Raw genomic sequence first — 16740 nt, forward strand, 5'->3', positions numbered from 1 at the left:
ATGCCTGATTTTTGCTGACCATGGTTTGCCTGAGGAAATCGTTTCTGACAACGGCCCACAATTTACTTCCGCTGAGTTAAGAGGTTCATGGAGTTAAATGGTATTAAACATACTTTGGTTCCTCCTTACCATCCTCAGTCAAATGGTGCAGCTGAAAGATCAGTGAAAACAGTCAAAAATGCATTGCTCAAACAGGTTTTTCAAGGTATCAAGTGTATGTCTGTAAAACACAGATTGGCAAATTTTTGTTGAGATATCGTACAACACCACATAGTGTTACGGGTGTATCACCAGCTGAGTTAATGATGAAAAGACAATTGCGAACAAGGTTGAGTTTGGTAAAGCCAGATCTTGCCAAATTTGTCGAACATAAACAAGAGAAACAGAAATTCTATCATGATAAGTCTACAAAAGATAGGGTTTTTGAGTTGTATGATAGAGTAAGAGTACGTAACAAAAGACCAAATTCCTATTTGGAAAAGTGGATTCCTGGTACTATTGTAAAAGTATGTGGTCCAAGGAGTTACATTGTGCAAATTGGCCATTCAAAGAGATATGTTCATATTGATCATTTGATCAAAGCACATGATGATGTGTCAGATGTTGTTGAACCAGAAATTGTAATACCTGAGTTCATTGACCAAGAGGTAACACAAACAAAGACAAGTGTTACTTCTCAGGTGCTGATAAGTCAAAGCAGACAGAAAGCATTATTCAGAGTTACAAACCAGATCAAGTCAGTCCAAGTGTTGTAAAGTCTCCATTTCAATGTGTACCTGTTAGGAGATCTCAAAGGGTGAGAAAGCCCGTCATCAGACTTGATCTGTGAGGTTTTGTATTACACTACTGAACAGCCAAATGTTTGAGGGGAAAGCAGTGTAGTATTTTGAATATGTAATTGGATGTATTCTGCTTTGAGTTCTTGCACGAGCCTGCGAGCATGCGCAGTACAGTTCAATAAAACAGTTCCTAGCCCGGGAACATTCAGTTTACCAGAGCATCGTGTCTGTCTAGTTCTTGGATGAACCAATCTTTAGTAATATATCCCAATATATTACAGCTACCAATTTGAACAAATTAAAGAGCAGAGCATCACACCATACGGGCACTGACAGATCGATGACAGACCAGCTGTTCCGTCCGCGTCCGTGCATAAGCACAGACGCGCAGACGACAAGCAAAAGTGCTATCGGACATGTCGGAGGACCGGCAAATTCAAAAGCACAACTTTCAAAAATATCATGTATTCATGGTAAATGCGTTCTGGAAAATAATACCAAACACAACATTTGCATGTACCGTACGGATTCGGTAGATATCCTACATGTTTGATGACAGAGTTCAAGCATTTCTCTGCTCAACCGTAAAATAATTGTCAATGAGCCAGCTGATAGATTACGTCAGACGCTAGTATATCAATCCGCCGTAGCAAGATGACGGAAACAAGTGTAGTCCATCAAGAAAAACCACAGTGAAACGTATCATATTTTAATATACGAGATTTATTCATTCAATAACGTGGGCATAGGTATATGATAAAGAGGTTATCCCTCGATATCACCTCTTGGTAGGGTCGTATTGCTGCTCGTGCGGTTGTGGGCCGCATCACACGAGTCGGCCCACAACCGCACTCGCAGCAATACGACCCCACCAATAGGTGAGTATCGAGGGATAACCTCATATTGTAAATTTTAGAGAATTACTCCTCTGTTTGATTTTGATAACTTCAAAAAATCTTTATGAAGCAGTTTATAAGACATATTTGAAATTTTCTTTCCTGCTTCCAAGAGTAAACCATATGTACGAGGGTTAATCTAATAAACGGGGGCAACATTTTACAAGTGGTATAGCCACAGACTGATGACGTCAACATCGGCGTACACAAAACGCAGACGCCCCGTAATTGCGGCACTGACTAACTAATAAGGTTAAAATAATATAAATTTGCACTTTCTTCAAATCAATGTCACAATTTCCGACTGCTTAGTTTTTGTATCGGGTGAAGTACAGTGGGGGCCAGGAATTGGGGTTAGCTGACCAAATTGTCGGAACGGAGCGAGCGAAGCGAGCGGAGTTCCGACAATTTGGTCAACTAACCCCAATTTCTGGCTCCCACTGTGCTTCACCCGCATAAAATCAAGCAAATGAAGACCATCACAGACCTTTTAGAGTTAGGGTTAGTTAGTTCATGTGATCGCGGCAATAATTCCGTCTCATTCCGGGTACAATATGTCCCCTCTCACGTTTCATTCATCAAATTATTGTCATATACAAACTGACCCCGACGGCAATGGCCATATTGACACCTTTTCAATATAGCCGTTGCCAAAGACGGCACACAGTTACATAACAGAATTCAGAGTTCATTCAAATGCAAATAATAATCAATATGACGGCCAATAAATCTTTGTATGTTTTCATTTGCAGACCAAAAATCACACCTGTACATTAGTTCAAACTCTGTTATTGATTGGTTTAATTTTTTGTCCACAAATTTGTTTCCTTTATCTTTGCGATCATGCCTCCCAATAGATTTTTAGCCAGGCTGTATTATGGAAATTTATGAATACACGGATGTGAAAAAAAAATCTATAATTCATTCAAGTTCCGGAAGTCTAAATACAGCTTGAGTCGACACAGTGACAGACAGTTGGTGACTGGAGTCATTGGTCGCGATATTTGTGCTTGCTTTTTAATTTCTGTTGACCGGTGTACGTAATGCCAATGCTCTATTGATTTGTTCCTACAGGTTCCAATATTATTCCGATGAGTGGTAGGGGGCTTAGTCTTCATTATCCAAGTCTCCTCAGTTCTCTCATTTCTCCGCTAATCATTGTCTTCATTTTGTGGATCCTCAAACCTTCGCCCACACTAACACCTTTGAAGGCATGTGGATGCATGCCATGCGAACTTGGATTGGCTTCACATCTTCAGACTTATTTCCAACTTATCTTTATGAGTTCATAGGGCAGAGGCGTTTCAGCGATAAAGCTAAGGCGTGGATTTTACTTGTTCAACATATTTCAATTCACTATCCTTCAAGCTTACAGTCCCCTTCATCGATTCACGGCAACTCTACACATAACATCATATTATACCTAATGTTTTGAGACGGTCTAAAAACTAATATCACGCCTATAAGTTTACAACTCAGGAGGCCACTGCCGCTGATGTGTGACACTGGGAATGCACAAACCAGACGAAGTTCTTGCTAGTGACAGTATATGGACCCTAAATCATTATATTGGCAGCGAATTTCGTTTGCTTTTGTTCTTAATTCACTTCGTCAATGGGTGGAATTTTTATCTTATTTCTGTGGCATATCCAACGAATTCTTGTTCACGTTTTCATCTACCGGTACAATAGCAATGAAATATTGCATTTCATACATGTTGAGTGATGAACCACTTTTATATAAGTGTATCGTGTCTAAAACGGAGCACACACCTTTCGTATTGTAAAAAAGGCAGCAAATGACAAATTCAATAAGACAAGGTTATAGGTGTTTTATAACAAGTCACACGCTCATGTTGTATATGTTATGGTTTTCTAATGTGTTTTGATATTATGCTCTGCAACGATCCATTGATGTGACAAGTCAGTGATTTCTCCACAGCTAGCGGTAAAGTGACTGTAGTTACCAATTTCCTTCACAAAAATATTCTATAAGCATACCGACCAACATACTTAGTTGAACTTGAACCTTTGTCGTCGATGAGCTGTTCAAACTCATACGCTATCTTGCTTTTAGAATGAGCATGTGGCGTACGAGTGTTATAATATAGTTTGAATTTATTCAGAGGATGCTGCAATTTATTTTAGGGTAAATGTTCTTGGTTTTGGTCGAAACATCGTATTGTTCAGAGGTACTTATGTTGTAGCTTTGAAATCTGGTGTACGTGTTCCTAAAGACTCTAAAAGAAACTTCTTCAAATAAATGACGAAATTTCACGAAGAAAATTTCTCCAGTTCGGTAAAAAGGTCTTTTCTCAAATCAAGCGGTCAAATAAGTTCTGCACGTTAGTGGGAATAACATGATGATGGGATTTGCGTATGTAAACTTTTGGTACCATCAGAGGTTCTTTTTATCTGAAATAACTTGAATAAGACTTGTATTTTATGTTCCCAAAGATGAAACATTCAGACTGGTTTAACCCTTTGAGTGCTGTAATTTTTCCTAGCAAAATTTCAGTGAAATATTTCAGCATTTTTTATGAATTTTTCTGTAATTCTTTTGATAATTTTGACCAAATGAACGGTAATTTTCATACGCTACAGTTTTTAACCAAAATTTTGGGAAAAATCTGAAAAAAGTGTTTATCCTGAAAAAATTTGTCTGCGTTATTTTCTATAAAGGTGACAAAAATTGTTTTAGGAGGATGACATTTGCATATGCAAATTTGAAGCTAACGATCCAACACGAGCTTATTTCGAAACGAGTTCTTACTAATCACGATGACTGACGATGCATTCGTGAGGATGAAAACTTGCGACGAAAAGCACTGCATGAGAGACGTGAATAACTCCATATTCTTTCGGCTTAAGTATTTCCGGCTTCCGGTTCCATCGACCGCGGTAACTTTGAGCAACGGGCTGTACAGGGTTTACCGTCAACCCAAACACATCCCCGTGTTTACGTAATCCAATCAATGCAAGGAATAGGCGCCCACAACGAGGCATGAATAAATAGCTGTAGGCCTAATTGTAATATTTGATTGCACTGGCTCTACATATGTCACAAATCAAATTTTGTGGACATTTTTCCCCGAAGTGTGTACTACTTAACGGACGGGCAAGGGTAGTTGATCACTACTCCATTAAAATAAATGTAAGGTTCAAAACCTTATGTACTCTCAAAAGTGCGAATTTCATATTTTGCGCTCGATAGCACCTTTCTGGGTTAATTTTCACCAGGAATTGTGACCATAAATGGCACCACCGAATTTAATGTTTTCCAGCTCCAAACGGAATCTTATCGTGGGCCTCCCATACAATTTGATAATCTGACAGGGCATAATGAAACTTCGGTTAATTGCACGATTGAATCCTGAAAAATGTCAAGATTGATAGAAAACCGTTCGTCAAAATTTGCCAATTACAGAGACTCTGCGGTGACCTGAAGTCCATACAGTTCAGTCTAGCTTCTCTATAGCGGAGCGGCAATAAGAGCAATTAAATACTTATTACAGGGAAAATAGATGGAAATCAGTTTTCAAGATAGTTTTACCTCTATTCCCCGACAAAGATTATCCCCATCCAGAAATTAATTTTATTATCGTACGATTGCACTAGGATTACCTTTCAATTATCTATGTTCTTGTGTGGCCTACTGATGGCTTCGAGACTTTCAAATCGCATTAAAACAGTTTCACAGATTACAGCTCATACCGAGGCCTCGTTTCAATAAAAGGCCAAAATATAAAAATAAAATTGTTTCTGCATGGGTCATTGACATGTGGCAAAAATGATGCGGCGACGCGATTTTTTTTCAATTTTTTTTTTTTTTTATTTTTGGTGGAATTTGATACATTTTCCCCATTTTTCCATAGGGGCAAATGAAAAACGGGGGAAAAAAAGAGTTGACGCGCACACTTTGAAATGATGCGCGATGACCAGAAACAAATTGGTTTTTTTTTTTGGCTTTTTTGTGGCCTAACATGGCTTGCATGCGTAATTGTCAGTATACTATTCGCTTCGCTGGACAATTCTTCAGCTCCATCTAGCTGGATTACAGCACAGTATCAGTCTGAGAGTAATTCTTAAACGCCTTATCAATCGAGCTTAGAGCATGCATTGTTTGCCCCATGTGTTCCCTTTATGACAAATGACAAATTTCCTCTATTTCTAATACCTAGCGATGTTGAAAATGATTCAATACTACGTAAACTATGTTATCTGTGCGAGTATAAATCTGAACAATATCAGGCTGTACTTGGACTTGCATAAAATCCAAGAGTGGCCACTGCAATCGGGAGGGGTCATTAGCCCTCCTCACGTCGGACAAACGGTCTCCCGCAGCGCAGGCTCACAAACCATTGTATATCAGATAAATGTCTTTATTACATGCCATAAGATATGGCCTCTGTATGTGAATGCTACTGATGCTCGACCCGTTATGATATATTTGCGACACAGAAGCAGGCAAACAAACAGCTAAAACTTTCCTGAATGATATCACCGATGAAGCTGAAGACTTGAGTTTACATGGACCCACCTGATGCATAGAATGTCCACCGAAAAATAGCCAAAATCCTGGTTTTATTCGTTTGGAAATTGACAAGGCAAAACTTAAATTCATGTCTCGAAATGTTCACGTTACCGCTTAGAACATGTGACAGACTTGCTCCAGGTAGATTATTTACAGAACCAGGATAGGCACGCACAGAAAAACTGTCAGGCCATACCCTCAATGTAATTACCTTGTATTGTGGCGGTTCGGAAGATTATGTCCGTGTTTGTCCGAAATCAGTGTCCGGAGTGGGCTTCTTGATGGACTATATAAAAATATAGGGAGTCGGCAAATGAATAATTTTAGAAGCAAAAGACAGGAGCTTGAAAATTAGCATTTTCGTGCTACAAAACGAATGCGAAATAGATGTACGTCTATCATACAGACCAATTACCAAGGAAACAAAGAAAAACCTCATTAACTGGAAGACCCTGAAGATCTGACCCACCTGTCACAGAGTTTACTTTGAGTAAACGCAAATCCATAAAAGATACCTCGACCGCAAGAGATGATATAGACTCATCGAGGTATCCAATTTCCTCAAGCTAATGAACCACTAATATCGATGACCGCAAAAAGGTCAAAGAGTGACTTATCATGAAACCAACAGAAAACGTTTGGAATACGTCAAAGCATAATTGAGGTTAAACGTTCAAGGAACTTATTGACCTTACGGAAAATACGGATGCGAACTATGTGTGCGAGGTATCAGCATTCCAAGAATATCGTCTCCTGTACGTGTTGTTCGGCGCCCAGAGTAGAGTAATTCGAATATCATCTACATTAAGGTAGAACGTAGTCTGGTTCCCTGCCCCCTTTCTACCGTTGGCTGCGCTACACTCACGAAAAGGGTCAGGTATGCGGCATTCTATCCATGGCTGTGATTGGAGGGCACTGTGGAACACGTTGATTGGCTGATGAAGTTACATTGGGGTGTAGTCTGCTATATTTGCTGAATTTTCAATATGTCGTTCGAAAAAAAACTCGACTTTGTCATTCGGACAAAGTATGCACTCTCAGAAGTCAATCGCCGACGCAGTTCACCTTATACGTTTTACAAACCGAAACAGATTGATTGTTTGAAGGCTTGTGTTGACGGTGACTGCCTTGCATTGTTGCCGACGGGATACGGCAAGTCACTGATATTCGAATCGATCCCATTTATGAGTTTACGATCATCTTCCGTGAGTAACACCAGTGCTGTAGTGGTTATAAGTCCACTAAATGCTATCATCGAGGAACAGTGTAATAGGTTGAGTGAAGATGCCGTTCGAATACGAAGTGAATGGTCCTTCAGCAGCACTGTGAAGAAAAGGTTTTTAGAAGCCGGTTTTACGTACGTTTTCTCACACCCAGAACACATTTTAAGATCAGAACTGTTCGAAGTATTTCGCAGACCCGCATGGCAAGGAAAAGTTTCCCACATAATTATTGATTGACGAGGCACACTGCATTGTTCAATGGGGTACTGCATTCCGTCCCGAGTTTAAAAATTTGAAGAATCTTCGTGCAATCTTCAACACGGCCAAAGTCTTGGCTATGACAGCTACAGCAACAAACGCGACCATGAAGGAAATCGGAAGATGTTTAATGCTAAAGCAACCAGTCAAAGTTACTGAAAGTGTTGACAGACAGAACATTAAGATAACAGTAAAAAAGAGGCCTCCTAACTCAGGTGGTAATAACACAGTCCAGGGGTCATACAATACAATATTCCAGCCTCTGATTGAAGAGCTGAGAGCAAAGGGAGATAAATTTGCAAGGACTATTGTGTATACAAATCTTCGTTGGTGTGGTTATGCACATGATCTGGCATTGCGACCATGCTTGAGTGGAGATTTTTCATTTCCAGATATTACTAATATGGTTGCCCAGTACCACGCCTCTTGCACTGACAAGGTGAGGAACTACTGAAGTTTGAGTTGTTTTATCAAACTTGCAGATAGATCATCTAATTATAGATCGAAAGTTTAAACCATGAAGTGTAATTAAATTATTCAAATTGCAAGATACAGATTTTTAAGGGAAATGTCCATAATTAATGAATATGTGGTCAGATTTCTTTGCAATGGAAAAATGGGGTCATACACAAATGACACACGTGTATTTTTGTGCAATTTACCAATGATATCACATGTTTGCAAATACGTGCAATTAAAATACAGTAAAACTTTGTTCATAGTAGTGAATTTTTGATGTCATCCCTCAGATCATTATGGATATAAATGTATCAGAATATCCAGCATAAAGGCCAAAGATGTTTCTACATATACAAATTCACTTGCATTGCCCAAAACTATAAAGTAATGGCAATTATGTACCCCTCCCAGTCCATAGTGGACTTGAGCAAACTTTGCACTCCATAGCATACTTTGCTTTGCCTTGCATACAATGGAGCAAAGTTTGCATATAGGCACTATAAATATGAGCAGAATGTACAAAGCTCTCAGACTTTGATGCAAAGATATCTGATCAAAGCTTTTAGAACAGATTATATTATCTGTATAAACTGGCAATTCTTGATATCACATTTTGCCTTGTCCTTTTATGAAATTTTAGAGAAATCATTCTTTCTTTCAAATGATGTCATATCCAGTCATGTGTGTATACAAATTTTCAGCTGATGGACAACTTGCTCATAACCCATGCACGGCACTGTGCAGACTTTTTCACGACAATAGTGTGGAACACATTTTTCTGATCACATGATTGACATTGAAGAATAGCAATACCTCACAAATAGTACAAAATTTCTTAAAAATTGTCAAAATATCAATGTGAAGTAGATGGAAATCAACAGAAATACAGCGCTGTATTGGATATGCACATAACTAGTGATGTATTGATTAGGTTTTGCAACCTAATAATATTATCATGAACATGTATCTTTTTTACAGATGAAAACAGCAGTTCTTCAGGATATGACTTCACCATCCAGTTCCCTAAGATTATTATTTGCCACAGAAGCATATGGTATGGGTGCTGATGCGGTGGACGTGACAAGGATCATACATGCAGGTCCACCGAGAACACTTGAGAGTATGTATCTTAGTCTATATTATGCAAATGCAACAAATATCAGTGCAAGAGTTCTTAACTTCCTATCTAATCTAATAGTGAATTTTAAGTCCACTCAAAAACAACCAGAAGTTGTGATGTCCCTATAAAAACTGCAGAAATATGAGTGTCATAAGTATTAATTGTGGTTGAGATCAAGGAAATAAAAAAAATTATTGAAAAAGACAGCAGAGAAAAATCTAAGATTGACTTGTGGTTGAGGCCTAACCTAATCATGTGTACATGAGAGTAAATTAAAAAGTTCGCATAGGAAATTTCCTATGTTTAATATTTTCATTTATTTTTAATTCTTAACAGCTTATGTTCAAGAAATTGGTCGGGCTGGAAGAGACGGTATGCCTGCTGAAGCCATTTTGTATTACAATGCATCTGACATTGCATCCAATGTAGCGGGAATGACCTGCCAAATCAGAGATTTTTGTCTGACCAATACTTGCCGACGGGAAAATTTAATCCAGAATTTTGGTCAGCATTTGCATTCTAAATTTACATACAGTCATGAATGTTGTGACAACTGTGAAAAAAGTTGTCAGTGTGCAACATGTTTACCTAAAATTTTTATCCCACACGAGTGTACTTCAGGTCCTGTCTTAAGTGGCCGTCAACCATCTGTTGTTACAGAAACTGATATTCTGTCATGTCAAAGTGTAACTGGAGGTAAATATTATTACCAAAAAGTTTCAGAAGTACATTATTTACTCATGCAGTACTTTAGAGCAGAAAACATGTGTAAGCCTCATGTACCTTTTCCATCACTTGTTACAGGTTTGACAGAAACTCTAGCAGGTAGAATTTCTAAGCAGTGTGTACAATATCTTACCGAAAATAAACTTATAAGTGATTTTCCATTTTTAGACAAAAAGTATGTTGATAATATTATCTCCATAATTTCACAAGTACAGAGTACCCCACAAAATGATCAATAATCTGTTTTGGTTTGTACAAACAGATGTCAAAAAGTCTAGAACTGTATTGAGCGCTGTACAAATCACATTTAATTTGGCTGAATAAAATAAAATGTTTCTTTCAATATTATCGTACCGGTAAATGTCACTGAACTCCCAACAGATGATTCATGCTGGAAGAGGATGCTAGATCCACTTCCAGCAGTTGATGTACAAAAACCAAAAACAGTCCTTCAGATAGGCAACTCATTTAATGCTTACAATGATGGCAATTTCATTAGCTATTTGAGTGAATCTGTGACAAAAGCTGATATTGATTTCATTTCAACACTGACATCTGATCAGAGAGATTGTGAGGATTGGTTTTTGTATAGACAAGGGCGAATTATATTACAGCTAGCATTGCACATGACATTCTTCACATGAAAGAAACCCAAGATTTGAATAATTACATAGTCCAAAAATCATGTATGGAAGTCACAGGGCTATACCATCAACCCACATTGATTTTGGTACTAAACATGAGCCTGTTGCTAAGCATTTGTACTATGAACAATACAAAACGTGGCACAAAAAAGTAAACTTAAAATGTTGGTTTAATCATAAGTTCTGACAAGCCATATCTCAGTTCAAGTCCTGATGCGAGAGTGTCATGTGCATGCTGTGGGACAGGTCTGTGTGAAATCAAATGCTCCAGTAAACATCGAAATATGTTTACATGTGATATACCAAACATTGATCCGAAATACCATGTATTTTTGGATGTAGATGGTAAAGTATGTTTGAGGAAGTCATCAAAGTGGTATACCCAGGTACAATTGCAGCTTGCTACATGTAAACTACAATGGTGTGACTTTGTACTGTTTACGAGAAAATCTATTTCAATAGAGAGAATTCATTTTGATGAAACTTTCTGGAAAACCACTGAAGTAAAACTTACCACCTTTTATAAGAATTTCATTGTACCTAATGTTCTCAGTTATACATAAGATTGTAGTTGTGAAAGCAGTGTAAAGGCAGTCACTTCTTCATCAGGAAATCTTGAAATTGAAATTGGTGGGAGGGGCAAAATAACCATGGTGCAACAGGAGCAAAGGTAGGGGAGGAGAATGATCGGGGGGGAGAGCTGATGGGCTTGCTTCTATCTAAGGCTTGAGGGAAAAAAACAGTAAAAAAGTCCAGCAGTTGGCAGAGTTTGTTTCTTGTTTTAAAATTTTATTCTAAACCAAAGCCCATGTTTTGTAATCTAGTAGACTGCATACGGTTTCTAGTTCAGTGAAAAGATGATATCATAAAGGTATTGGTTCTGGTCATTACAATATGTAAAGGTAATTAGATGTGACCAAACCCAGAGCATACTTGTACTGTTCTAAAGTTCTGATTGGAAAATTTCTGAAGCAAACCAGTTTGCTAACATAAGCCAGCTGAGTAAATGTTGATCTATCATGAGATAGACTCAATAGCCTTTAATTATTTTGACATTGTATAAGAAAAATACAAAAAGAAAGTGTACAGTCATATTTTATTGGTTGAATGAATTTTCCATGTATAAGGATGTACATTATTGAAACTTGAATTGTTTGTCTATTGTCTTAATCTTTTCTTTTGCTCTGTACAAAGGTTCACTCTCATCATGAAAAACATGCTTAATTACATTGTGGTGTGAAAGGATTATAATGCAACTAGATTTGTTCACTTTTATTGTAGGAGTACAATGACTCCCTTTCTGCTTCACTTGTGACATCAGAGAGGGAATGGCTGTAAAGAGGTATCAAACATAAAATATGTTGTAAGAGAAATTTTGTACTGTAGTTAGTGAATTAGTAGGTTAGTTCAGTGGAATACTTGCATGGGTTAGTTGGTTAGTAAGTAAATCAGTATTAGTAAGTAAACACAAAAAATGATTTCTTCCCTTACAACACATTTTGTATTGACCTCTGTACAGTCATAACCTCTTTGATTTCACAAGAGAAGCAAAAAGTGAGCCACATTATTCCTACAATAAAAGTGAACAAATTTAAATGAATTTAATAATGAATGGCAATTTGTGGAACGTTTGTAAATAGTTTTGGGAATTCTAGTGATATTTCTCATGTCCCCTGATATGATTGCAATGAGGTATCATGTAGAACCAAAGTAAAATGACTTGTGAACCCCAGTAACATTAATCTACAAATTACTCTTAGCATAGTCATCTGTACACCAACTATCTGTATGCATACAACAATTTCAGAAGCCCCTACAGAATGGAAAAGTGTCATTTCAAGTCTCAAAATCACACCCCCCAACCCTGTATAAAATGTAGTTTAACTATAACCAGTTCAACGGTAGAAGGGTTGGAATCATACTCTAAAGTGATGTGGCATCCGCATTGTCATCCCCCCTTTCATCACTTCCACAGATGAATTACCATAACAAAAGCACATGAAGGTTAGGCTAGGTCAAGTCATACTCTTACACTATTATAATTATTGGAAGCAAATACATCCATTCTATACAGGAAAGTACAAGTTTTCATTCCTCACAAATTAACATCAATGTAAATCACCACCTGTGGCAATGGTTAAAGTAGAAATGATAGTGTGAGCACCTGCATTGACTGTTTGAAGAGTGGATTAAAGTCCATTGCCCCTCCAAGATTATTATTCTATTGATATACCAACCCTATTTGCGCAAAAGAGGGGGATGAAAACTACATATCCCACCAGCAACTTGGACCATTTGATTTGTTATACTTTCATAGACAAGGGTAATATTTGTGAAAGCATATGGAAATTTTTCATTCGCCCAATGGCCCTCTCAACGTGGATCCTCAATCGAGCAATTTTCCTAGATGCAATAATCTCCTTAACATGCATTTCCTTGTTCGTGTATGTTTATGGCAAAACTACAGGAAATAGTGATGCTAATAATTGTTCAGTTTTCTATGCAAAATGTACCAATTTAGCATCTATTGTCTGTTCAATTACCATGTTCTGTTGCAAAATTTACGGTATGCTCTTGGATCCAGGCATGAAAATGATGTACATTTAGATGATGTTGTATTGAAGAGCTAATTCTTGGAAATGAAGGATGAAATCTTCCTGGGGTATGACGGAAAGGTCTCACATGTCTAAGATCATCAACCATTGCTATTTCATCTGCATGTGTTGATATTTCATTGTGCTTTTTTGCTCTGACAATAACTTCACTAATATTATCAAAATTATTTGAGATGGTCTGCACCCCAGCGAGAGCGCTAGTGACATTCTTTATGTTAGTTTCAGTTTTGTTTGAGCACATGTGTTTCATATTTTTTTTCACCAGCGTAACAATATACTCCATTTGCCTATCAGCAGGAATGAAACTATCTATGTGACCTTTTGTGTTCACAAACAATCCATAAAACTCTCTGTGGGCCTGTTGTTCAGTCATCGTGCATAGCTGATGAACGAGGAAACGAAGTATTTCCAATGCATATTTTGATAGATTATTATTGGCCTTAAAAGTGATCATAGCCATTTTCAAAATACAGATAGCTCTATCCCTATCAGGGATTTTGCACAGATCATTTATGCTCTTAAACAATAGTCCTAGTTCCAGAACCATATGTGCATAGTTTTTCACATAATCCATTGGTTGCTCATGAGGTTGCGCTGGCTTTTTCCACAGAGTACAAGGAGTTCCATCAGCAAGCTTAATTTGAAGGATATCACCATCAACTGAAATCAAATGAAAGTGTTTTAGTTAGTAGTTGGGTCTCTCAGCAGTCAACACCTGTCTCCGACTAACAAAGCCTAAGGCGATTACACAGTGTTTTTTTTATCCATCATCTGATGGACAAATGCCCAATTACAGGATGAGGTACCCTTATCCCACTATGCAAATGGTGCAATGAGGAGTAAATGCCTTGCTCAAGGGCACAACACCTTGCTGGAGGCTCAAACTCACCATCTTCCGAAAGTGAGTCCGTTACTCTGGACCTGCCGGGTCTCAAATTCTCCATCCCCATAGTGAGTCTGGACCCCTAACCATTACCCGGCCCCACGGTGGATCCACAAAAGATGGGTTTGAATATCCAATTGAAAATGCTATGTGACATGTCCTCTATTATCACACCTTAAAAACATCAGGCAAAGATTGACATACTTCTAACTAAGCTAGATCAATTACCTCTCAAACTTCAAAATATTTCTTATGGAATTAATTTTTTGAGTTCAATGTTGCGCAAATTTTTGTTACATGGAACATAACATGCGCAGAAAACAAGTGCATAAAATGTGAAAAATACTGTCAGTGACAGACACTCACCTACAACAGTTTCATCTGTATTTAGCATCTGTCTTGGCCACACAAACTTATCAATAAGCTTGAACATTGTCGCCTCCATCCAATCCCGACACTCCTCCCTTGAGCAAAGAGTAGATGGTGGTACATTCTTTGTGGGGATACTGTTGACATTCTCCATCCCGAAAAACTCCAATAGTGCTTCTACAATGTAGGCATCAATGAATGACACTGTGAAGTTTTCATCTGCATCATAGGCATTTTTTACATCCTCATTGACATTTCTTCTCATTATTCGTTTCTGTTCAGAGTGCATGGTTCCTAGCTCCAGAACACTGCCATCACGATACAATACCTTAAACATTAAGGTCAGATAGTTTATTTGCATATGGAACAATTCAAAGGTAATAGGTGTTAAGTGATCAAACCGCTCTTTCATGGTAGTTCCTCCAATCCTAAGGCGCTTGGCCCCTGAGAATCTCTCCCTTGTCAACTGATCTCCACCAATGTGTACACTTGCATGGTCATTTGCAGATAATCCAGCTTGTTCATAAATGTCATTCACTGTATCCTCATAGAAGTCCAATATGCGAACTGCATCATTGTAATTTTGTTCATTGCAGTCTACTAAGACTGGGAGGGGTATCACTTTACTTGTCCTTGCTAATGCTTTGCTATATTGTCCTTGTATATACTTGGGTATGACATCTTTGAGGAACTGAAAACAAGGCAGCATTCTCACAGCAACACGTGCCATATGGACGGCGTACTCTTTTTTCAGGTCGTGACAATCCACATCACTTGGCAGAAACATGGTGTGATCCACAGACTGATAGTCACTAAGAGGTATGGTATTGTCTAAGTCTTCAAAACCCATAAGTTGTACAATAGCAGCTGACGTAAAATCATGATGCAATTTCCCATGCCTGTCTATACGTTCTTCTTGAACATTAACTCTATAGTTACAGTTGTCACCAATGAGGCGAAAAGAACTTCCACTTTTGACTGCATCTATGAGATCAGCTTTGAAGTGACCAGCAACATCAATGGATATCTTTTTACTCTGCACGTAACTCAGGCAGACACCAATCTTTTGGAGTCTATCAAAAATCTGAAAAAAGAAAAGAAAACAAAGGTGGTGTATATTTGGGGTAAAAACTCAATATTGGTATTAATGATAAAGTAAAAAAACTTGACACTATTTTCTAAAATGTAATATTTTACTATTTTATTTTGCATTATCTGTTCTCATTCAAAAATGGCAAGGGTTGAAAGACTGACACTCAAAAAAAGTGATCAAAATCATGATTAGCAAAATTCAAATGCCTTTTATTCAAAATGTAAGAACTTCATTGCCAAACAGAATACTTGTTTTTTTATAGAGTATTTAAAGAACATAATGTGAAAATTTCAGAAAATTTGACCCCGCCAGAGTGGAAATTTTAAATTACAGAGGAAAAAAGAAACCAGGAAATCGGGTGATTTGCACACATTTGCATAAATTAATACTTCTTTATCACGCAACTTACGAGTGCTTGACAAGCTAAAAGGTGAACCCAACCGATATTTTAATCTTGGGTTAACAAATTAATTAAGATTGCATATTTGCAAAAATGTTATTTTTGATTTAAATTTAAATAATTCCAACCTGAACAAGTGCTTGGCAATCCGGGACTCTCAACTGTACGCTCCACGCGCCAATGGACCCTCGCGACCCTCGCGCATCTGCCATTTTGCCCAAAATCTGGGCAAAATGGCTGCCGCATACCTGACCCTTTTCGTGAGTGTAGCGCAGCCAACGGTAGAAAGGGGGCAGGGAACCAGACTAGGTAGAACGCACCTCAGGGACAGATATTCGGGCCTTCAAATTTTATCAATTTTCTTCTGACCTACAACTTGTGGGGGCTCATTTTGAAGCTCTTGGCGAAAGAAAAGTTTTCACCGTCTTAGTTTTTCGAAAATCGAAAATTTTATTTTTTCCCATAGAGTTAACACAGGGATGGCGGCCATTTTGAATTTCAAATATCGAGAAATCGCAAGTTATTTGTCTCTCTAGTGCCAAAGTTTGCACGTTGACCCCTGATTTTTATTCTTGCTTCGGTAAGAGAATGGTTGAAAGTTTCACTGAGGAAAGTTTGAGCAAAAGTTTAAGTCTTTCACTTTCGAGGTGCACATTACCTTAAACGGAAGAAAACCATGCTAGTTCAAAGTAATGAAAATACTAGGAGCCATCGTAAAATTTTGGCAAGGAAGAAACAAACT

General features: G+C 37.9%; 2 protein-coding genes across 2 annotated transcripts; one reads left to right on the top strand and one right to left on the bottom strand.

The window, feature by feature from the left end:
• The first annotated feature begins 6093 nt into the window (after positions 1–6093).
• LOC139152436 (ATP-dependent DNA helicase RecQ-like) lies at positions 6094–10688 on the top strand. Its single transcript, XM_070725542.1, has 3 exons — positions 6094–8128; positions 9127–9268; positions 9605–10688. Exons 1-3 carry the CDS (start codon positions 7769–7771, stop codon positions 10231–10233), a joined length of 1131 nt encoding a protein of 376 aa, XP_070581643.1. The 5' UTR covers positions 6094–7768; the 3' UTR covers positions 10234–10688.
• A 959-nt stretch (positions 10689–11647) lies between these two features.
• Positions 11648–16303, bottom strand: LOC139152437 (uncharacterized). Its single transcript, XM_070725543.1, has 3 exons — positions 16127–16303; positions 14503–15589; positions 11648–13913 (listed from the first exon to the last, which is right to left on the bottom strand). The coding sequence occupies exons 1-3, from the start codon at positions 16208–16210 to the stop codon at positions 13174–13176; spliced, it is 1911 nt and encodes a 636-aa protein (XP_070581644.1). The 5' UTR covers positions 16211–16303; the 3' UTR covers positions 11648–13173.
• Between the last annotated feature and the right edge of the window lie 437 nt (positions 16304–16740).

This window comes from Ptychodera flava, chromosome 16 (assembly GCF_041260155.1).
Source record: "Ptychodera flava strain L36383 chromosome 16, AS_Pfla_20210202, whole genome shotgun sequence".
Classification (NCBI taxonomy): Eukaryota; Metazoa; Hemichordata; class Enteropneusta; family Ptychoderidae; genus Ptychodera; species Ptychodera flava.

Coding starts and splice junctions, on each gene's coding strand:
- LOC139152436 (XM_070725542.1), top strand. CDS start 7,769: ATGACAGCTACAGCAACAAACGCGACCATGAAGGAAATCGGAAGATGT. Junction 8,129..9,126: donor ACGCCTCTTGCACTGACAAG/GTGAGGAACTAC, acceptor TCTTTTTTACAG/ATGAAAACAGCAGTTCTTCA. Junction 9,269..9,604: donor TCCACCGAGAACACTTGAGA/GTATGTATCTTA, acceptor AATTCTTAACAG/CTTATGTTCAAGAAATTGGT.
- LOC139152437 (XM_070725543.1), bottom strand. CDS start 16,210: ATGGCAGATGCGCGAGGGTCGCGAGGGTCCATTGGCGCGTGGAGCGTA. Junction 15,590..16,126: donor ATTGCCAAGCACTTGTTCAG/GTTGGAATTATT, acceptor TTCTTTTTTCAG/ATTTTTGATAGACTCCAAAA. Junction 13,914..14,502: donor TACAGATGAAACTGTTGTAG/GTGAGTGTCTGT, acceptor ATTTGATTTCAG/TTGATGGTGATATCCTTCAA.